We start from the raw sequence: 24751 nt of genomic DNA on the forward strand, positions 1-24751 counted from the left end.
AATGCACATATAGTGATATTTCCCTCAATTTAGTAGATCAGACATGCTTCAATTTTGCCCGGTTTATACCTGAAGGGTCCAGCAGGGGGCGCAGTATATAGTTCAACCATCCCCCAAAGCTCCCCAACAACCGACCCCAAACCCCCCCCCCCCCCCCCCCCCCGGGCCACCCGACCGCACCAGCCCCATCTTGTGCTTGCAGGGTGAACGCTCGTCTATCATGGTCCCTGTCGCCTCTCTCCCGCCAAACCTGATCAATTAGGTCTCATATCAAGCATGTTTCAGCACAGAAAGCAAATACATTCACACAATGGACCACACATTGCTATTCACCATCTCTTCTCCCTACTACTGCTTTCATTGGTCTAGATTTCTAACTAAGGGTGGGTTCACACTGAGGAATTCTCGCGAATAAATTCTGCGGAATTCCGTAGGCTGTACGCGCACGGCTGCGCGCCTTTCCGCAGGCTCAATAGACACCATTCTATGGGCCAGCTGATTCTGACGAAATAATTGATGTGTCAATTCTTTCGGCGGAATCCACCCGTGCATAGAATGGTGTCTATGGCACGGGCGGAGCAGACGGAGCGGAGCCGACGGAGTTCCGCAGAATTTATTCGCGAGAATTCCTCAGTGTGAACCCACCCTAACAGTCCATTCACACAGCATTACAGCATGCACAAGCATCTACATCGACAAAGTAAGTCCCTATATGACCATATTACAACCCTTCGGCATTAAATATACTGTAATATGGTGTCTCCATGTAAAATTGGAGTCATGCAACTACCAAAAGATTCACAGGGTTCATGATTTAACTGAATTAATCTGCAACTGGAGCATGCTCAAGTCCCATTGGTTGAAATTTTTTTGCCAGTGGCTGAAGAAGTTGGATGCAGCCATAAGGAGTCCTGGAAAACAAGGATACAAGCTATGGATGTATCCATTTTTTCCAGGACTCCCAAGGGATGTATCCAACTTCTTAAGCTACTGATATTCAATGCAGCATGCTAGAGTTTGGAAGGACCCAAGCGTGCTAGAGGTTCACAAATTTTTAGCCAAAAAACAAAGTGTATCCAGCAGGACTCCCTAGCGCTAAACCCAACTTCTTTGACCACCAGTATTCAAATGCAGAATGATTGAACTTGAGCATGCCCGAGTTGCGCTCATAAAGATGTATTTATCTCCTGTACCTATCTTATCACTTCTTTTATACATGCTTCAAGAGTCTGACCTAAAACTGGAGAGTTAATGTAAGGAGCAAAAGCCATGCCCAACAATTAGGATGCTTTTTTATTCTTGGACATGTTTAAGTCTTTTATAGTTTTTATCATAAAAGAGCTTTTTGAAGCTCAAAGCCCCGGGGAACATTTATCAAAGCTCATATGTTACCGATGTGGTATAAAAAAATGACAGCACAGTAGTTATCAAAGAGAGGGAAACTCACAGGTCACAAAAAAACAAGACGCTTTAATGAAAGCTATTGTCCTGTTGGACTACAGAGAAGTACGCCACACCCTGTAAAAAATGAACTATGAAAAGCTATCAATTAAATGGCATATATATTATAAGCTATTATATATGAGGGATCTATATTAGTTAATGCAAACAATTCCACTTCGGGTCCACCTTTAGGTTTCCTTCAGACAATGGTTTCATCTTGCATTTTTTAGGACTAAAAAATGGCACACAATTTTCTTTGTCTGCCATGATGCCATTTTCATTGTATTTTTTTCTCCAAAAAGTCATGTAATTGTTTGATCATGTGATTCAAGGGTTTCTAATAAAGAAAAAATACAATAAGAAGCAGTGGCACCCACACAAATTTACACATGCATTATATTTTTAGGCATTTATTTTAACTTAAAGATCTATGGGAGACAAAAATCCCACTAAACAGACGAAATTAAAATGCCAGAGCTTGTTGTTTTTTTGACAAAAACTAATGACCTACAAAATGTTATGAAAGAGAGAAAAAACACCATAAAACATAAAAGCTTTGTAGCTTCAGGGGGACATTTGTTAAGACCAGCGTACTCGTATGCCGGTCTTATAATTAGGCCCTGCTCCTATTCACCCGCATTTGATTGTTTAATAATTTCCTACAGATTTTTTCAAAAACATTCATTTAGCAAACTTGTCTCCTCCGGATATGCTGCATTTTCTCTGCCATTGTTGACAACTCGTTGCCTAGGTTACGAACCACCACTCCAAAGACAGTGGTCCGGCTGGTGTATATATCACTATAGTTTGAATATTTTTACATATTGTATACCTATACACATCTACTTTTTAGCTATATATACTCCAGCCAGACCACTGTTTTTAGAGGAGAGTGGTGGTCTGTAACCTAGGCAACAAGCTGTCAACAATGGAAATGGAAGAGCAGCATATCAGGAGAAGGTGGTCAGTTTGCTAAATGAATGTATTTGCAAAAATATATAAATTTGACAAGTCCTACAAGTTTGACTATATTAATTGAGATGGGAATACCCCTTTAAAAGGCTACTACAAAAGCCTCACAAGATTTTTTGAGGAAAGGCCCCACTCTTTTATGCACTGGACCCTTGAATATATCCAAATGGTAAAGACCGTCTGCAAGTTGGTCCCAAGCTGCTGTATCTTAGGAGTAAAGGCTTTTCTATCTTGATTTCTGTATACAGGAAAACATTTATTTATTTCATATCTTACTGCTCAAAAAGCATATCTTGAATATCTTTCTGCTCCCCTATATTCAAAACTTTGTGATCCATGACCAGTTGATTTGTATCTACTAGAAAAAACTAAGTGTCCATTTCATCTTCTGAAGAAGAAGCTTCACCAGATTCAGAACAAACTATGAATCTAGCAATTTACTACGAAACAAGAATTACTTGAACCATAGGGGTCAAGGTGGAACCAACTCGTTCGGGATTCCTCTCTGTCCCTCTAATAGGGTTCTGAATCTCTTGTCTGATCATATACTGAACAGACTAAAAAAAAAGAGACGGCACAGCCAAATTCTTCATATTCCAGGGGTATATTCTTAAAGAGGATGTACTACCAGGTACATCCTCTTTAATCTGAACCGACAGATCGAACGGCGCTGTCACAGGGAAGCTGGTGCCGCGGTCCGTTTTTCCGACTGCAGCCGGCTTCCCGTGCACGGTGCCGTTCTATGCACCGGAACCAGCCGATGCTCAAGCACTGGAGGCCGGCCGGACTGCCCCCATTGGGAGGGAATTCCCTCCCCTCTATGACGCGGATCCATTCATTCTAAGGGAGCCGCATCATACAGGGGAGGGAATTCCCTCCCACTGGGGGCGGGCCGACCTACCTCCAGTACTTGTGCACCATCCGGTTCCGGTGCATAGACCGGCGCCGTGCACGGGAACCATTCGGTTCAGATTAAAGAGGATGTACCTGGTGGTACATCCTCTTTTAGGTACCATGCCTAAAGTCTTGGCTAAACCATCTGAGGTTTCCCACCGGCTGGAATCGCCACAATTGCTCATCCTGCAGAGTACTGCAAACGGGGTTCTGCGGGCAGATGCAACAGCTTGCTGGTTGAAGCAGAGAAAGACTAAAAGTCAAAACCGCATTGTGAAGCTCTATGGCGTGTGTTGTCATATCTGCCTTTATTACTCGCACATTCTGGACCAGGACCACAGCTCCTGCACTTATACCCCCTGCAGGTGACTGCCTTGAGGGGAAAAAAAAGTAAGGCCAGTACACCCAGACTAAGGGAATAATGGGGCCCCCAACCTCATCAAGACCTTGGCAGTTCAGACCCCCATCTAGGGAAAGAGAGGAGGGTCCTTCTTGAGGTTTCCTTCCCCTAAGGGCTAAGTTCATCTCTCTGTAGGTAATGTCATGGTGATGGGAAATAGCAGCAATACTTTTTAAAAGAAAATGTGAGGCAATGATTAAATCTTTCACATAGATAGTCAACACATTATTTTTTTGTCATGGCATAACATCATTTACACTTGAAAGGCTAGTTCTAGATAACTACTCAGAACGAAATCAGTCTAAACCAGAGGAGATAGCAATCTACAACTTTCCCCATGTACTTAGATAACGTTGTTAAAAGCACCAAGAAAGATAAGAATGTGAAAAAATTTATTTGTTACTTAATACTGCAGTGGAAAGTGTTTAGAAAACTTACAAAACTAAAAACGTATTGTTATGTTAAAGAAATGTGACGTACTAAGGTATTATACCATGCATCAGAAGTCCCAGAAGAGTTAAAGGGCATGTGTCAACAGGTTTAAGCTAGCCTATATGGGGGCAGAATTAGGGGTCATTCACACATTATGTGAAACACAGAACCTACAGACAGTGAAGCTGTGCAGTGTCAATACGCGGATGTGTCAATACAGTCCCACAAAGATTTAAAGGACAAGTGCCATGAAAAACTTTTTCCCAGTAATTGAAGCACATTACAAAGTTATATAACTGTAATATGCTTCAATCACCTATCTGCCTCCCTTCCCTGTCTTTACCCCCCTCCATCCCCCACCAGGAAGTGTCCTAACTCACACAGACCTAATTACTGCCGTCACCAGGCAGCTCCTTCTTGTGAGGATGAGTCATCAGCAGGACGGCTGGTCTAGGTCCTGTTACAGCAGCCCCCCCCCCCCCCCTTCCCCAGTCCAAGTGATGGCTTGCAGTTGTTCAGCCAATGGGAGCTGAGCAAGCTGAGACACCTGACAAGGCAGGGGAGGGGGGCTGCTGTAACAGGAGAAGGAGCTGAGAGAAGAGCTTGGTGACGGTGACAACAGTAATTAGGTCTGTGTGAGTTAGGACACTTCCTGGTGGGGGGTGGAGGGGGGAAAAGACAGGGAAGGGAGGCAGATAGATGATTGAAGCACATTACAGAGTTATATAACTTTGTAATGTACTTCAATTACTGGGAAAAAGTTTTTCATGGCACTTGTCCTTTAAACACTCATTCCACTGCGCAGCTTCACAGTCTGTAGGTTCTGTGTTTCATGGAATGTGTGAATGCCCCTTTAATCTGGTGGCAGTGACCTTCATCCCTCATTTAGGTGCTAGCTTACTTTTTATTTTTGGGGGAAACAATTTTACTAAAAAAAAAAGCATCATGGCTTCAAAACGGATACCTTCTATCTCTGATTTATCAACATATGACTGCTACCTATTACAACAGAGAGAATCAAAGAGGCTGTCCAGGGAATACTTTTTAAAGGGAACCTGTCACCCGTCCGACCCCCCAATAAAGACACATATACTTACTGCTTCCACGAAGTCTCTGAGCCCATGCCGCCGTGGGGATATCTCTGCGGTGGGACGGGCTCCGGGACTGGAACTTCGTAGAAGCAGTAAGTATATGAGTCTGCACCAGGGGGTCGGCCGGGCTCTATCCCGGCACGGAAGGTGACAGGTTCGCTTTAAAGTACAATGGGCACAAGCAAGGGTAAAACATTTAAAAAACTGTAACCATGTGATTTAATGCCCCACCTAGATCACTGCTGTGGCAATTGTCTAACTGACCAAACAATGCTTTTAGTGAAGATGGAGATAGGTGGGATCAGGCTCCATCAGAACAGTGGCAGCAGAAGATGTGGATAAGTGAGTACACATTTTTTAGTATTTCTACCCCAGCATAAGCCCACTACATTCTGCACATTTTTTTTTTAATTCTCTTACTTCTCTCACTTTCAACTTCAGGGTACATTTACATGTACAAGACCTGCAGCAGATCTGATGTTGCAAATATCAGTGAAACTAAATGATAAATCTGCCATGTGATCCTCTCCCCGCTCTTTGTCTATATGAGGAGATGTGCCCCATAGACTTCCATTATGTGGCTGTCTCATTAGATGACAGGAGAAGAAGAGGAATGCACTGAGCATGGCCTCTCTCGGCTTGTTCTTCTGATCGGTCAAGGTCTGAACACTCAGACTCTGAGCAATGAAAATTTTTGACATGTCTCTCATATCATATCAAAAGTTTTTTCATGACAATGCCTCTTTAAAGGGTACCTACAATTCCAAACATGCAGCAGGATATACCTTTTCAAAATTCCTGCTGCTCTGCTGCTTCTAAAGTGAGCCTATACGGATGTGCCTAAAACTCCATAGATTGAATCAACACACCAACAATGCAGCCTGTGGAGCTTCCGGAAGGTCTGTAGAGCACTCACTTTAGAAGCGGACATCAGAGCAGCAGGAGTTTTGAGAAGGTATCCTGCTGCACGTTTGTAATTGTAGGTACCATTTAAATGGGTACTCTGACATCAGACAAAAAAAAAATAAACATGCTGCAGAAACATATAGCATTCCTTACCTGTCAACCCGTGTCTGAAACTATACAAAAATCTATTTGATTTAGGGGTCTTAGCTGTATTTTTTGATATTTTGCACTTACTGGCTGATCAATTGCTCAGCATGGAAAATTTTAAAATGCATTGCGCTTCTTTATGGTGCGTTTACACAGAATGATTTATCTGACAGATTTCAGAAGCCAAAGCCAGGAATGGATTTGGAAAGATGAGAGATCTCAGTTGTTGCTTTATGACCTGTTCCCTGCTTATAGTCTGTCCCTGGCTTTGGCTTAAAAAATCTATCACATAAATCTCTCTGTGTAAACGCAGCATTAGCTATTCACAGTCCTCCCACCCTGCCTACTCACCTCCCCCAGTACTCCTGCCAGTTTCCTGCCCAAACCTGTTGCATCTTATTTCACTGCAGGCTATCAGTGAGGATGCAGCACCTGCTACACAATTCAGCATGTTGTAATCTCACCTTACTCTGCCTAAGGATGTGTTCACACTGAGTAAAAATCATATGAAAATCAAAACTCGCATGTAAAAATCGCACCAAACACGCAGCGATAAATATGCAGCAATACGGTACCTGTGAAGGCACCCTAAATGTCCCAACAAAGATATATCTATGTATCTGTGTATATGACAGATGGGGGGGGGGACTGGTCACAGATGTTAACATCATTTAGGGCTGGGGTTAAAGCTCACAGACAAAATGCAGCGAAGCCTCCTGTGACATCAGAGGATCACGTTTTATCTACTGAGAGAGACGTAGACACTTTGTAGTTTTTCTATTTTCTCTTTCCTCTCTGGGTTAAAGTATGCAAAACCAATAATAAGTTATATATTTGGGGGTTATTATTTTATCTAAATACAATTTTATGTTCAATCTGATTTTAATAGGGTTCCACAGAATGCAGACATGGAAACAGTCCAAAATATAGTTCAGAGAATGAGAAAAGAAATCAACAAGGATGGCACAGCCAAAGAAAATACAAACAGTATGACAGAGAATTCCATCCATAATAAGCTGACTCAAAAGATTTTGAACCCAAATTTTTGCAGAACTATAAAACATAGACAAAGCTAATGTAAACTCTTATCTGACAGTTAAGACGTCAAAAGCTAGCGCTGAAAAGGCGCATTGTAATATATCTAAGTCATATAAACAGGGAGATTAGGGAGGACAGACAAGACAGCACACGCGAGGGGGGGGGGCAGTGGGGGGGAGATAACAAAAAAGGGATACGGGAGGAAGGTGAGCCCCATCTAAATACAATTTTATTATACCAGATAACCCCTTTAACTATTTATGTTTCTCTCTTCTGGTATTGAAATTGATGTTGAAGCTTGATTTACGTAAGACATTGATTGTCTACAGTTTATGCTTCAAACAGATAAAGCGATTGGCACTGCTACTGGCTCAATACGTTGCTGGTGGAGGATATATGATCGTGAGTATAATGGTACAAGCAGTTCTTACGGGGGTGCTCACTCTATGAAGGCAGTATAAGCCACTAATTTCCAAAGTACTTCAAAGAAGAGACAAAAAGATGGCACTCACACGTGACAGCTGTTTCGCACGTTACCTACGTGCTTCGACTGACGTCAGTCGAAGCACGTAGGTAACGTGCGAAACAGCTGTCACGTGTCTGTGGAGGGTTTTGGCGTCCTTGCCGGCGAGTGCAGGCTTATGGATTATGGCTGCATGAAATAAGAATAAAGAAGTGAAATAACGGGTGAGTGCCCTCTTTTTGTCTTTTCTTTGAAGTACTTTGTCTACAGTTTATATTACACAGCACATTTGCTATGCTACAATTCTCTACAATAATAATGGTTGGTACTTAGCACTACCCATGTAACCTAAAATAGTACCTATGTTAACCAACTACTTTTTACATAGTTTTTATATTTTCTTTTGTTATGGCATCAGTGGTTTACAATTTCCTCAAGTTAAAACTCTACAGGAGGAAATGACTGAATTTCAAATGCAGCTTTGTGTAAAAAAGCTAATTTTTATACGGATCACGGGCAGGCAGCTCACCCCTGTGCAGGGGAGAAATAAAGTGGATGCAGCTCTGAATTCGACTTCATTCTTATTCTTAGGGGATTAGTGGTGGGCACAGAGGTTGAACCACCCTCAATCATAAAGTGGGTCAGAAATCATTCACTGCCACAAATATGCAACAGACACCTGGAACCTGAACAGAATACTCTTGCACAGCAATAGAAAGAGCACATGAAACTTTAGTTAGGAACCAGGTACATTTACTCAGGAAATAACACTAGCCTCAGTCTCCTAAAGTAGATGTGCTGCCAACACAGCTATAAAAACATATCCTCGAAAGTGCTGCAGTGACACATCCTCACCGTGCCTGACCACATTGGAAACTATTGATCTACAGAGATAACACAGAAAACTGTCTGCAGAAAAAGACCATCTTGTCAATCTAGTCTGCCTTTATATTACTTCCTTTCTATTATTATAGTAGGATAGATATATGTTTATCCCAGGCATGTGTAAAATCACTGTGAATTTACCAACCACATCTGCTGATTTTCCCCCGACTAATTTCATATTGTGCCCCCAGAGATTTTCTTTGTTTCCCACAGCAGCCAACCACAGCTCAGCTTTCATTTTACCAAAGCAATATGAGAAATGAAAGCTGAGCTCTGGTTGCTATGGACATTGAGAATCTTATTACAGTAATACCTCGGTTTTCGAACGCTTTGGAACTCGAACTGCTTGGTATTCGAACGAAAATTTACCCAGAAGTAGTGTTTGGAGTTCGAACTTTGCTCGGTTTTCTAACGTTTTTGCGAGCATGGATGGTGGGTTGTACCTGGCGAGTTAAGCACTGGTGAGGCTTCACATACAGTACAGTGCTGTATAAGACTGCTGGAGTGCATATACAGTACAGTAGTAGTGCAAACAGTGCACCACCATCTCCCATACATTACAGTGCTTGGATGGGGGGGACGCTATACAATAAAGGATGGGTGAGGAGTTAGTGACTACTGTACTATAATTGCTGGTTCTGATGAACATTTCTTATGTTTAATGTCTTGTACAGTATAGTGCTTTTCTGTACTGTAGTGATTATACTGAGCACTTATCAGTGTAATAAATGAGTATTGGAGGTAATTATTGGTGGCTGCTGGAACCAATTTATCACATTTACATTATTTCCTATGGGAAAACACTGCTCGGTTTTCAAACTGCTTGGTTCTCAAACTGCCTTCCGGAACCAATTAAGTTCGAGAACCGAGGTACCACTGTATATGAAAACTTGATAAATCTTCCCCTTAGTTCTTTACAGTTTTAGGCTATGTTCACACAACTTAAATTTTCTATTAATCATGGCTGTTGTTGCCGATTTACACTGCAGTCAATGGAATCCCGGCCACATACATAGTATACACTCAGGCCGGAATTCCAAGAGGCCACAGGAAAAACTGACATGTCAGTAATAGCGGCTGCACAACACTGACAGTTCACACAATGAAAAGTGCAGCTCTGGACGCACTTTGCCTTGAGTGCTATGGTGAATTGGGATGCGGGCACACTTGAATGCGCCTCCATCCCAGCTAAACAGAAATTAAGTTCATCCAGCCGTTACTGCAGTACTGGCCAGGATGATCTTCACTGACAACGGCTGTTTTATGACGCTCGGTCACAGAACGGCCGGTGTTTTACAGTGTGTTTGCAGTAACTTTTAACATGTCCACATGTGAAAGGTTATTGATCGCACCACGTCTCACTCCTGACACATGCTGAAATCCAGAGTTATAGCTGGGGAAGTGTGGGGCAGTGCACTTCACTCACAGGCCGGTAGAACATCCAACCTGTCCACTCCATAGACTAAAGTAAAGATGGAATTGACTGACACCTGGGGAGAGCTACTGCGCCTTCTCCCAGTCTTTATCCCGTGTCAGGTCTAAGAAGTAATACCTGGTGCAATCAGTAACTTTTCAGTCTGAGGACACTACAAATGACACTAACACTTTAGATCTGTTTTTATGTTTTATGCTTAAGAGTATCCACCTTTTTTAGCCTGTCCATGAACCTGCTCTATTTTACCAGTATCCTTTTGTAGGTGACGCCTCAGGACATTAAAAAAAAAAGCATGAATACATTTTTTTTTTTTTTTTTTTTTTAGGGTTGCGTTATCCATTACAATGTATTTGTAATTTTCACTGTGCTTAGCAGCATGAAGGAGAAGAATAACATTGCAGCAGCATGAATCCTGTGACCTATTCCAGGTGGGTGAACATCTTCTCCATCACAAGCTAAGTGTAACGTAACCTTGTACGGCTGGAGACAAAAGAGTAATGAGGACTCCAGAGGACCATCCGATTTGTAGCAGGCTAGTAACACAGAGATTCTGACAACAGGATGTGAGATTCACCAGATATGTGGACAGCACAGGTCAATTAATCATGTACTAATGCATTCATGGAAATGCTATTGTGCGATAAAATCACAATCTCTGCTCCTTAACTATTTTCTAACTACAAGGACTGTCAGGTCTACTTTCAAAGGAGTCAAAAACAACCACGCGATCCAAGTGAGAATCAGCAAGTAGATGCAATGAACATACATAAAAAGCTGCATTGCTAGGAAAGGTTAAGATTCTATAAATGGAAGTGATGTACAGAGACTATGAGGCGTAATCCCTTATAGCGCAAATAACCATGTGCGTCTCTGACACATGTTCGTGCTTTGCAATGGTCTCTTATTGACTAACTTCTCCACTTTAATTAAGTCTCATTATTATTTGTGAAACAGTGCCATCTTTTGGCTCGGACCCTAGACCGCAAACAGCAGAAAGAAAAAGCAGCTTCATTACTTCTATAGTTGCAGTGTCAAAAAGAAATTGCAATCAATAAAGCAGGATCAGGTCAGTCTATTACATACGGAGATAAACTAAACCAAAGTCAACACTCACCCCCCAGTGCAACAATACCCATAGCATATTAGAAATAACATTGAGAAATAACAACTGTTTCCCTTTTTACACATATGTCCTGCGTCAGCAATTGTAATGTTCCCATTCAGCATACTTCACCGGTCAGACAGAAAACAGAGATCACAAGCAAGCAGAAAATGTCCACTTACACTAGAGAGACAATGTCCCCTCGCTGAACTTCATAATTCCGCATGCTCCATCGGTTTAAGAGCACTACATCTGATTCATCGCTCCCACCTGGATTCAAAGAAGGCTGAAAATGAAAGAAGACAGCTTTATGTAAAAAATATTTCCCTTGTGCCTTCTCTCCCTCTTCCAATCTATCGCCCGCATAAAAATGGAAGAACAAGTATATGTTGCCGAGAAGAAGCATCACTGAGCGTCAAAGAGTAAGAAGTACATTGGTTTCAATACAAAGTATACAGCTGGGACTATAAAACTTGAGAGGATAAATGCGGTCATTTAACTCAAGCTAAGCCAAAGTGAGGGTGCAAGGAAAAACAAAATGGACAAAGATTTTGTCTGTTTCTTTTTAAACCTGTAAAAAATGTGACACAAATATGACATACACTCTTCTCTTTAGGACTCATGGCATAAAAACACTAATTAAATGTTTTCGATTGTTCAACTGCAAAGCTATAAACCACATACATCAGTGTGATGTACTGTTCTGTCCGCTACCGAACCTATACCGGTTCTATAAAAATTGGGATTCACTTTCATACAATGTGTAATACAAGAAACAGACTGTGGAACTAGAACACTTAGATCACCTCCTCAAATCTGATGGCTTTCTTCCTTATTTTCCTCTACTGTCTTTGTTGCAGTGTCAATAAATCAGTAATATTATGCTGTAAAATGCTAGGTAAGATGAATACATTTAATCGTTTCCGTTTACACATTTTGTAAAACTGTACACTTCTCTAAAGCCATGTTTACATTTAAAGGGAAACTATCAGCAGGGTAGAACCTGCTGACAACTCTCTACAGGGCATGGAGCGCTAAGGATAAGGGTGAACTTCGAGCTTTCAAACTTTTCCTCTGGGAAAAGTCACAATGGTGAACAATGGTGCTAATCAAAACGCAGACTTACAGACCAATTAGTGCCAGATATTCAAGTTTTAGCTGTTGATTTCTGCTGCGGATTTTCTGAAAAATCAACATTAGTATTACCTATGATAAATCCATCCTAACGGCAATACTTTTGCATCCATCCCAACTAAGAATGAATGGAGCTGCCAACCGCGGCTTCATTCATAACAAAGAAGCAAGGACACTGATATAGAGATCCCCGAGGAGCACGGAGGAGCGTGGACTCCCTGTGATCTCAAACTTGTCCCCTTTTAATCAGTCACTTGTGCAAATGTCAAGCAGTCACACTATGTAAATGATCCTTACTGGCCAAGGAATACTTACATGTGGGAAACTCCACAATTTGCTTGGTAAATTTCCCCCACAGTATATAAATGATCCTTACCAGTGGGACAGTTACTTAAGCAGGATTTATAAAGAAGGAAAAAGTTGCAGATTTTTGAGTAATGAAGTGACTGCACAAAAAGTTGTGACAATTTAAGGAACACAGATGTTTATATGTACTTATTAAAGGGGTAGTGCGGCGCTAAACAATTATTCACTGAATAACACACATTACAAAGTTATACAACTTTGTAATGTATGTTATGTTAGTGAATCAGCCCCTTCCCCGTGTTTTCCCCCACCCACAACAGACCCGGAAGTGTAGTGTTCTATATATAGCTGCCTCTAGCTGACCCCCGTCCGCCATCTTGTGCCATGACGTCATCTTCGGACGGACGGCCTAACCGCCCCGACCGTCCCTAGTGCCGGCCGCCCTCTGTCGCGTCGTCAGCTACTTAGCCGTAATTGGCTGAGCATAACTGTGCTCGGCCAATCGCGGCTGAGCAGCTGATGACGCGGCAGAGGGCGGCCAGCACTAGGAACGGTCGGAGCGGTTTGGCCGGCCGGCCGAAGATTACGTCATGGCACAAGATGGCGGACGGGGGACACGGGGAAGGGGGCGATTCACTAACATAACATACATTACAAAGTTGTATAACTTTGTAATGTGTTATTTAGTGAATAATTGTTTAGCGCCGCACTACCCCTTTAAATCCCCCACTTACTCTTTATGTTATTACTCCCCATTCATATTTGCATTTTGAAGCTTTCATCGGGTGTTCAACTACTGTCTCTGTGGTCACAGCACATTCACTGACTAGTTACAGTGTTCAGAGCCGCATCTCACCTCAAGCAGCAGATTCTCTAGATCCTGAGCTTACAGGAACTTCTGCCCAGTCATTTTAGTTAAGCCAGTCTCATTTAACCAAAATGAAAAGGTCTGGCTGACTAAGAACTGTGCAGCGGCACCCTGGGCTAGGGCTGGCTATTCAGTGGTACCACAGAGTACAAGAAAACTTTGGTCTGTGTGGGTAGAAAAGTTCCAGGGGGCCCCGAGACTGGCACTTTTAGGGGGGTCTGTTAGACTTTTACTATTATGCTGACAATGTTAGAGGCATGGCACTAGCTATTCTCTCTATGCCACAACCACTGAGTCTGGCACTATTATGTATGCAACATATTTAATGTTGGCACATATAGTTATGTGTGCCATATATTCAGTGCTGATATATAATTATGTCTGCAATATATTCACTGATGGTATATAATAATGTACACAATATATTCACCACTGGTATATAGTTAAATATCTGGTTTATACACGGATGACTTATAGTTATGTGTGCAATATATTAACTCTTGGTATAAAGTTATGTGTGTGATATATTCACTCCTGGGGGGTGGGGGGCCACTATTTAAAATCTGCCTCGGGCAGCTAGCGAAAAGCTAGAATCATCTTGTTGGCATTTGTTTGGCATGTACTGACATGGCTCAATATTTCCACTTAAATTTAAACTGCAAGCCAGAGGCAAACCAGCAGTGAATACACTGTGTAACACAGTAGTATGGCACATGGCTGCTTTAAGTTTTCTTGCCATACAATCATATCCTTCTGTTGTACCCCATAAGTCTGATATAGAAGAGGCCAACAACACTGCTTAACAATAACAATCATTATGACATTTTGTAAAAGGGAAAAAAAGCAGTACAAGTGTAAATATTTTAAATAGGTGTTCCTATCTCATTAAAGGGAATCTGTCACTAGGTTTATGCAGCATAAACTTGTCATATAAATGCTGAACAGATGAGTGTATTACTTACTTCATTCTATTCAGCCGTTCTCCTGATATGCAGGAGAATAGGATTCTTGCCATACCATTACCCCTTCCCTCCAGCTACTGATTGACAGTTGACTGCCTATGCACAGCATGGATAGATAACTGCCAGTCAGCAGCTAGTGGGCGGACTTTTCTGCTTCTTATGAATATCCAGGGCTACTGGGCACATGCACATAATGGAGAAGACTACTTATTATAGTGCTTGAAAAGCACTATATTGTAATCCGTATTCTTCGTCTTCCGTTTCTTTCAGCCATATTTCTGCGCGTAATACAGCCCGAACCGCTTTGCGCACACACTCTGTTCAAACTGCGGAGGTGTGTGGTGTGCTATCTATTTTTCGTTTCGATCGGATTTGTCGTTTTTAAGAAATTTACATTTAAAGACCCCAAATTTCCCATAAAAAATAGTGGCCCATTAGAAATAATAAGCACACTCTAACCGCTAACAGCCAATCACAGCACATATGCAAATAGCTGAAATATAGCAGCCAATAGGAACTCTAAGGTCTTGTCAGGCATGTATCACAACATCCACAGTCACATGTCCACTATTGGCCAATAGAAGATGTAATATATGGAAGGTCCTTAACGATTTTATCTCACCGACATGAGAAAGATTGTCATGGTAACCGAGCAATGATCTTTCTATACCATTATAAGTAGCAGAGTTCAGTGAGTAAAATAGCAGAGCTGAGGCAGGCATGTAGCAGGGAGGGTAACCAAGTCGCTCTTAAAGGGACGGTACCCAAGTCGCTCTTAAAGGGACGGTACCCAAGCCGCTCTTAAAGGGACGGCACCCAAGTCGCTCTTAATAGGACGGGACCCAAGTCGCTCTTAAAAGGGACAGTACCCAAGTCGCTCTTAAAGGGACGGTACCCAAGCCGCTCTTAAAGGGATGGTACCCAAGCCGCTCTTAAAGGGACGGCACCCAAGCCGCTCTTAAAGGGACGGTACCCAAGCCGCTCTTAAAGGAACGGCACCCAAGCCGCTCTTAAAGGGACGGCACCCAAGCCGCTCTTAAAGGGACGGTACTCAAGTCACTCTTAATAGGACGGGACCCAAGTCGCTCTTAAAGGGACGGTACCCAAGTCGCTCTTAAAGGGACGGGACCCAAGTCGCTCCCTTTAAGAGCGAAATATGTCCCTTTAAGAGCGACCTGGCTCCCTTTAAAAGCGACCTGGGTCCCTTTAAGAGCGACCTGGGTCCCTTTAAGAGCGATCTGGGTGCCTTTAAGAGCGACCTGGCTCCCTTTAAAAGCGAAATGGGTCCCTTTAAAAGCGAAATGGGTCCCTTTAAGAGCGAAATGGGTCCCTTTAAGAGCGACCTGGGTGCCTTTAAGAGCGACCTGGGTCCCTTCGCTCTTAAAGTGACCCAGGTCTCTCTTAAAGGGATGGGAGCCAAGTTGCTCTTAAAGGGATGGGACCCAAGTCGCTCTTAAAGAGACGGCACCCAGGATTAAAGTTTCTCTTAAAGGGAAGTCACTGTGAAAGGGGCGCTCTTTTCAAGCACTATGGGGGAGATTTATCAAAGGGTGTAAAATTTAGACTGGTGCAAACTGCCCACAGCAACCAATCACAGCTCAGCTTTAGGCAGTGCTGAAAGGAAAGAGGAGCTGTGATTGGTTGCTGTGGGCAGTTTGCACCAGTCTAAATTTTACACCCTTTAAAACATCTCCCCCTATGTATTTCCCTGGAAATGCAAATCTAGCTGTCCATGTTATTCAGGAGGATATCTCCCAATCAGTTGCACAGAACAATGTACATTAAGTGATACATCATTCTGTTCAGCTTCTTTGTCACTAGTTTATGCTACCCTGAGATAGGACAGCATAGGCCTACTGACAGTCTCTTTAAGTTACCACCTATTCACAGGATAGGACATGACAAGCTGATTGGAGGTCTGACCACTCAACCCCCACAGATATTCAGAACAGGGACAAAATTGTCCTCAGACTGAATGGTGCGTGCTTTGTGTGCACAGCCAGCACTTCATTCATTCTCTATAGAACTATCAAACATTGGCAAGTGCTGAACTCAGAATTGTCCGATGGCTCTACAGAGAATAAATGAATGCTGGCCATGCACAAGAGGTGTGCAGTTTTCATTTCAGAGACAATTATGTTCCTGTTTCCAAATCCAGTGGGAGTCCCATTAGTCAGACCCAGACTAATCAGCCTGTTATTACCTATGCTTAATAAAGCAAAACTTAAAGGGGTTGGCAACTTTATAGCAAAATTCCTTAGTTTACACAGTATTAAGTTTACTCACAGCTATACTGACAGCAGCTCCCTGTGTACCACAGAAAGCTAAAACAGACTCCCCTCTTCAAGGCTGTGCTGTCCAGCTGTGTGATGGCCAACATGGAGGAGCATGTGACCATGCCCCACCCTCTGTGTCCTTCATAGACATATACAGGATCAGTACAGTGAGGGCAGGGCAGGGTCACATGCTCCTCTGTGCTCAGCCATCTTATAAACAGAATCAACAAAGAGCAGCACAAAACTGTCTGGAGGAGGGCAGTCTAATTTCCGTTCCATGGCGCACAAAGGGAGCTGCTGTGAGTAAATTAAGTGAGTACATGCTCTACACTGAAAAACATAAAAATACTATAATGTGGCCAACCCCTTTAATAAGACTAGAATACTATTTTAAAGTGAATTTGTTTCCAGGTCTATGCTGCCATATCTGAAGCCAGAGTAATTATGTTGATGCTGTGTCACTTTTTCCATAATTAAAAGACACTAACCTGCTGTTATTTTTCCATAGTGCATGGAACGTAGAAGGTCCTTTTTCATGTACCTTCATCCTCATTAACGCTTTCTTTAAATATTCACTATATATACATACAATGTATATACACACACACACTACCGTTCAAAAGCTTGGGGTCACCCAAACAATTTTGTGTTTTCCATGAAAAGTCACACTTCCCGTGTTTTGAGACTCGCAACCGAGACTCCACGGACCCTTGTTTTGCATATTTAAATTTTTGGGGTCATCAGTGGAGACTCTTGATTGAGTACTTCACTGGAGTGTTTTTCACTGTTCTCCTTGAGTTCAGTGACTACTGTGTTTTGTTGATTGATTTGTCATTGCACCAACTAGCCAGAATCCTACTCCACACTGACGAGGGGCAAAAACCCCGAAACGGCTGTCTGTGGATGGAGGCCTGCCTTGGCAAGCCCTTGTCATGATTGCAATACTCGTACCTTGAGTTAGACATTGACAAAAAGGGGCCACCCTGGTATTTCCCGGTTTGTGTTCCAATACTCGCAACTGAGTGGGACTTAAGGGGCTATTTATCAGGGTGGTGTGGTGCTCTCCCCATCATAGAGGCACCCCGTGGCAACAGGCTAGAGATATCTGGCTATACCGTGTTTTGAGACTCGCAACCGAGACTCCACGGACCCTTGTTTTGCACACTCTGCCCTGAAGCCCAAAATCCTGCAGCCGCCTCTTCACTGTAGATGTTGACACTGGTGTTTTGCGGGTACTATTAAATGAAGATGCCAGTTGGGGACCTGTGAGGCATCTTTTTCTCAAACTAGAGACTCTAATGTGCTTATCTTCTTGCTTAGTTGTGCAACGCGGCCTCCCACTTCTTTTTCTACTCTGGTTAGAGCCTTTTTGTGCTGTCCTCTGAAGGGAGTAGCACAAACCGTTATAGGAAATCTTCAATTTCTTAGCAATTTCTCGCATGGAATATCCTTCATTTCTAAGAACAAGAATAGACTGTTGAGTTTCAGATGAAAGTTCTCTTTTTCTGGCCATTTTGAGCGTTTAATTGACCCCACAAATGTGATGCTCCAGAAACACAATCTGCTCAAAGGAAGGTCAGTTTTGTAGCTTCTGTAATGAGCTAGACTGTTTTCAGATGTGTGAACATGATTGCACAAGGGTTTTCTAATCATCAATTAGTCTTCTGAGCCAATGAGCAAACACATTGTACCATTAGAACACTGGAGTGATAGTTGCTGGAAATGGGCCTCTATACACCTATGTAGATATTGCACCAAAAACCAGACATTTGCAGCTAGAATAGTCATTTACCACATTAGCAATGTATAGAGTGAATTTGTTTAAAGTTAGGACTAGTTTAAAGTTATCTTCATTGAAAAGTACAGTGCTTTTCCTTCAAAAATAAGGACATTTCAATGTGACCCCAAACTTTTGAACGGTAGTGTATATATATATATATATATATATATATATATATATATATATATATACACACACACACACACACACACACACATATATACACAATGTATATATACAATACACAAATTAGGTGGTTTGGTGCACTGGGAGCAGAACAACTGCCCTCCTAATAAATATTCATACAGCACTCTGCAGAGACATCACTCCGGCCATTTATCACTGCGGGTGAATATTCATAAGGAAGCATGGGTGGGGTGGATCAAGGCGGTAGACCCATCCTCAGTGCATCAAAGCATATTTATTTGAACATTTTGTGAAAACTGTGCTGAAGATGAAGGTATTTACTTGACACGTGATAAACAACAGTCACATTATACACTTGATAATGATGCACACACCAGGTTTTATTTTCTATAGGAGGGAAGCTTATTTTATTGAAGCACCATGAGAGGGGTCAAGGCCTTGTCACATATGCCTTCATAGCTCCATGGTGCACCTCTTCATGTATGCTTGACAAAGGCCCAAATGGTCAAAAAGGTGCATGTAGTTTGATATCTATAAAGAAGTAACTTTTTTTTCTTCTACTACTGGATTTTGTTGGAACCTCACTTTTTTTTCGTTAATGTGTCTTGAAGGGAATGTATCACCTATATTTTATTTCAATGATTAGAGTCAGATACTAAAAGCTGTTCTTTTATTTTAATCAGTTTCTATTTTTTTATTTAATTTTTGTTCATTGTTATGGGTGCTGTCATCTTGCCTGAGCTGTTTTTACAGCATTTAGTGACATGCTTTACAGCCAGGCTCATGAACATAGATGACAAAAGACAGACCCTGTCCCCATGAAATGAATGTGAAACATTAGAGAGCGTACTATGTGACCTGAATGGCCATTCCACAGGGAGCTGCTATTGTCGTCTATCTACTGGTGTCAAATGTCGTTGTAATCCTGTACAGATCCCTTTACAGCAGTCTCCTCTTCACCACAGACACAACAGGAAGTCTCAGCTTAGTTTTAGCCCCAGAGGTGAGAATAAAAACAGCAAAATTTCAGGTATATTTTATAATATAGGTAGTAAAATGTAAAATTAGAGAAAAGGTCACCAAAATTCTTAAAAATATGTTTAACATGAAAACATTATTTAAATAAGGCATTTTCTGATTACACATTCCCTTTAAGAGACACATTAGCAGAATTAGGGTATCCGTCACCACTTTATGTTGCTCTAAAACAGTGATTTTCAACCAGTGTGCCGCGACACATGGTCGGGTGTGCCGCGGGGAAAGTTCCCCAAACTATGGTGCCCCTGTGTTTTGTTCCCCGGCAATGCGCAGTGATCAGTGGCGGATTATAATGCGGGCAGTTGCGTGGTGAGCTGCGGCAGGCCGTGATGCACGCATCCAATCAACGTGTGCTCTACGGCCCGCCGCAGCGCACCACGCTCCCGATCTCCGCTGATTGGAGGAGCACATCCGGGCCCTCTAGGCGGCCAGTAGGTGAGGCGGACAGCAGCGGCGACCATCTCGGAGTAGGTGAGGAAGAAGGGGGGGGAGAGAAACCTGGGGATGGGGAGAGAAACAGCGGAGAGAAGCAGGGGGGAGAGAAGTTTGGTGGAGAGAAGCACAGGAGAGAAGCAGGGGGGAGAATTATGGTGGAGAGAAGCATGGAGGAGAGAAGCACAGGAGAGAAGCAGGGGGGAGAAGTATGGTGGAGAGAAGCACAGGAGAGAAGCATGGGGGAGAGAAGCACAGGAGAGAAGCATGGGGGAAGCACAGGAGAGAAGCAGGGGGGAGAAGTATGGTGGAGAGAAGCATGGGGGAGAGAAGCATGGGGGAAGCACAGGAGAGAAGCAGGGGGAGAAGTATGGTGGAGAGAAGCACAGGAGAGAAGCATGGGGGAGAGAAGCAGGGGGGAGAAGTATGGTGGAGAGAAGCACAGGAGAGAAGCATGGGGGAGAGAAGCACAGGAGAAAAGCAGGGGGGAGAAATATGGTGGAGAGAAGCACAGGAGAGAAGCAGGGGGGAGAAGTATGGTGGAGAGAAGCACAGGAGAGAAGCATGGGGGAGAGAAGCACAGGAGAACAGCAGGGGGAGAAGTATGGTGGAGAGAAGAACAGGAGAGAAGCATGGGGGAGAGAAGCACAGGAGAGAAGCAGGGGGGAGGAAGTATGGTGGAGAGAAGCACAGGAGAGAAGCATGGGGGAGAGAAGCACAGGAGAGAAGCGGGGGGGAAGTATGGTGGAGAGAAGCAGGGGGGGGGAAGTATGGTGGAGAGAAGCACAGGAGAGAAGCATGGGGGAGAGAAGCACAGGAGAGAAGCAGGGGGGGAAGTATGGTGGAGAGAAGCACAGGAGAGAAGCATGGGGGAGAGAAGCACAGGAGAGAAGCAGGGGGGGAAGTATGGTGGAGAGAAGCACAGGAGAGAAGCAGGGGGGAGAAGTATGGTGGAGAGAAGCACAGGAGAGAAGTATGGTGGAGAGAAGCACAGGAGAGAAGCATGGTGGAGAGAAGCACAGGAGAGAAGCATGGGGGAGAAAAGCACAGGAGAGAAGCATGGGGGAGAGAAGCACAGGAGAGAAGCATTGGGGAGAGAAGCACAGGAGAGAAGCAGGGGGGAGAAGTATGGTGGAGAGAAGCACAGGAGAGAAGCATGGGGGAGAGAAGCACAGGAGAGAAGCAGGGGGGAGAAGTATGGAGGAGAGAAACATGGGGGGAGAAGCATGGGGGAGAGAAGCACAGGAGAAAAGCAGGGGGGAGAAGTATGGTGGAGAGAAGCATGGGGGAGAGAAGCACAGGAGAAAAGCAGGGGGGAGAAATATGGTGGAGAGAAGCACAGGAGAGAAGCAGGAGGGAGAAATATGGTGGAGAGAAGCACAGGAGAGAAGCAGGGGGGAGAAGTATGGTGGAGAGAAGCACAGGAGAGAAGCATGGGGGAGAGAAGCACAGGAGAACAGCAGGGGGAGAAGTATGGTGGAGAGAAGAACAGGAGAGAAGCATGGGGGAGAGAAGCACAGGAGAACAGCAGGGGGAGAAGTATGGTGGAGAGAAGAACAGGAGAGAAGCATGGGGGAGAGAAGCACAGGAGAGAAGCAGGGGGGAGGAAGTATGGTGGAGAGAAGCACAGGAGAGAAGCATGGGGGAGAGAAGCACAGGAGAGAAGCAGGGGGGAGAAGTATGGTGGAGAGAAGCAGGGGGGAGAAGTATGGTGGAGAGAAGCACAGGAGAGAAGCAGGGGGGAGAAGTATGGTGGAGAGAAGCACAGGAGAGAAGTATGGTGGAGAGAAGCACAGGAGAGAAGCAGGGGGGAGAAGTATGGTGGAGAGAAGCACAGGAGAGAAGTATGGTGGAGAGAAGCACAGGAGAGAAGCATGGTGGAGAGAAGCACAGGAGAGAAGTATGGTGGAGAGAAGCACAGGAGAGAAGCAGGGGGGAGAAGTATGGTGGAGAGAAGCACAGGAGAGAAGCAGGGGGGAGAAGTATGGTGGAGAGAAGCACAGGAGAGAAGTATGGTGGAGAGAAGCACAGGAGAGAAGCATGGTGGAGAGAAGCACAGGAGAGAAGCATGGTGGAGAGAAGCACAGGAGAGAAGCATGGGGGAGAGAAGCACAGGAGAGAAGCATGGGGGAGAGAAGCACAGGAGAGAAGCAGGGGGGAGAGAAGCACAGGAGAGAAGCAGGGGGGAGAAGTATGGTGGAGAGAAGCACAGGAGAGAAGCATGGGGGAGAGAAGCACAGGAGAGAAGCAGGGGGGAGAAGTATGGAGGAGAGAAACATGGGGGGAGAAGCATGGGGGAGAGAAGCACAGGAGAAAAGCAGGGGGAGAAGTATGGTGGAGAGAAGCATGGGGGAGAAGTATGGTGGAGAGAAGCACAGGAGAGAAGCATGGGGGAGAAGTATGGTGGAGAGAAGCACAGGAGAGAAGCATGGGGGAGAAGTATGGTGGAGAGAAGCACAGGAAAGAAGCGGGGGGGAGAAGTATGGTGGAGAGAAGCACAGGAGGGAAGCATGGGGGAGAGAAGCAGGGGGGAAAAGTATGGTGGAGAGAAGCACAGGAGATAAGCATGGTTAGTTAGTCACCAAATATATAATAATTAGAGATGAGCGAACCAGGTTCAAGTTCGAGTCGATCCGAACCCGAACGTTCGGTATTTGATTAGCGGGGGCTGCTGAACTTGGATAAAGCTCTAAGGTTGTCTGGAAAACATGGATACAGCCAATGAATATATCCATGTTTTCCACATAGCCTTAGGGCTTTATCCAAGTTCAGCAGCCACCGCTAATCAAATGCCAAGTTCGGGTTCGGATCGACTCGAGCATGCTCGAGCTTCGCTCATCTCTAATAATAATTCAGCTAGTATTACTTTATTTAGCTATTCTTTTCAATATGAAAATTCCTAAAATAATTTTCTTTAGTTGAGTCATGTGATCTCTTGGTGCCCTCCATGGAAATTACATGTGTTTCTGTGCTCTAAATGGGAATCCCATGTGAGCTACTAGAACCTCCTATATAACGAATTTCATAGAATATTCCACATAGGTTCTCCCCAGGAGGGGGGGAGACACTCCATGATCTCTATTTTGTTACAGCTCCTCTAACACAGTTATAACCATGACTGTATAAATACAGTATAAAGGATTATTACATTTTCCTTCTAGCAGACATAGACGATACTGGCTCTATCTGTACATATGACGCTATGCTGCTGCATCATGGCGCTGATAGCAAAAATTCGAGACGCAGGATGAAATCTAAAAATTTCAAATGAATGAAAAAAGCGGAAAGGAGGTTGGACTACAAGAAAGTAAGTGCAATATACATAGAAGTCCAGAACATGATAGACGTGTTTACACAAGACTGATTCTTTAAACACAAACTTAGAAGACAGGGACAATGCGGGTACAATGTTTTGTCAACTCTAACTAAAGAAGTCACAATTATATCTCCACAAAAAAAACTATTATTTTGAAGTGGAAAGCCATAAAGCTCTTCAGTTGCTCTTAAAATTGACCATCTTGAGATAATTTTCATAGACATCAAATAAACTGAAAGAATACATTTGCTGTGCTTCTAAAGAGAATGCACTGTAATTTATCAAGCACTGCAATACAGCCACACACTTTTAGTTTAGATTATATGGTAGGATTTAAGTGTCAGATGATTTGTATGATTTAGATGAGCATTGCCATTTTGATGCTATTTCTTTACTACAGCTAGAATGTACATCAAAAATGCATGAAGAAAAAACCTTTTTGATATTGATGAACAGAAAAAGTGTATTCCATACGCAATCTCTATATGTGATCCACATTTATGGCAACTATTAACCCTATGTCTAGTGCTTCTAGTTAATTAACCGCACTTGCGTCTGCAGCCCATTGTTTAGATTTGGCAGCTTTGTGTTCACTGGCACGCATCGCTGTCGGCAGGTACTGTGACAGGGAACTAAAAAGATCATCTTCCCATCACTAAAAAAAAAAACCCTGAGCATGACGCTCGTATGAAACGCTGTGCTCCCAAATGCAGAAGCTCTGTAATGGTATCTCAGAGCTTCCCTAACCAGAGGGGCCCAAAGGCATGCAAAAGGGGTGTGATATGTGTTTTCTCTCTATGCCTATTTAAACAGACCATTAATAACAATGATCTAAGTGTCTGTTACCACCTTGTCTTCCATTCACCTTAGGAACTGTTGGGGTTCCTAAGGGATCAGTCCTGGGTCCTCTCCTTTTCTCACTTTACACTTTGCCCATTGGACAAACTATTAGCAAGTTTGGTTCTCCATGCTGACGACACCCAGCTATATACCTCCTCCCACAATATCACTACTACAAAACACCAGTGACAGTCTGTCATCTCTAACATTAAGTTCCTCCTATTTCTAAAGCTCACTCTAACTATAACAGAACTTCTTATGTTTCCTTCCTCTGCTAACCAACCTGCCCCTGACATTTCCCTATTTGTGGTACAACCATAACCCGTAGATGGCAAGCTCGCTGCCTTGGTGTATTGTTTGACTCCGATATGTCTTTTACTTCCCACATTCCAACCCTTTAACGTGCATCTCTTAACATCTCTAAAATCCATTACTTCCTTACTG

The 24751-nt window shown here is 43.5% G+C and overlaps 1 protein-coding gene across 4 annotated transcripts in view; it reads right to left on the minus strand.

Annotated features, from left to right (window-relative positions):
- Positions 1–24751, minus strand: part of IMMP2L (inner mitochondrial membrane peptidase subunit 2) — an 816543-nt gene that overhangs the window by 778472 nt on the left and 13320 nt on the right. For 3 of the 4 annotated variants that reach the window (XM_069976139.1, XM_069976146.1, XM_069976149.1), the window contains exon 3: positions 11391–11494. In XM_069976139.1, the coding sequence (XP_069832240.1) occupies positions 11391–11494 (104 nt within the window). Of the gene's footprint in view, positions 1–11390; positions 11495–24751 lie in introns of those variants that run through there. The other variant, XM_069976114.1, reaches the window with a different exon arrangement.

This window comes from Dendropsophus ebraccatus, chromosome 1, assembly GCF_027789765.1.
Source record: "Dendropsophus ebraccatus isolate aDenEbr1 chromosome 1, aDenEbr1.pat, whole genome shotgun sequence".
NCBI lineage: Eukaryota > Metazoa > Chordata > Amphibia > Anura > Hylidae > Dendropsophus > Dendropsophus ebraccatus.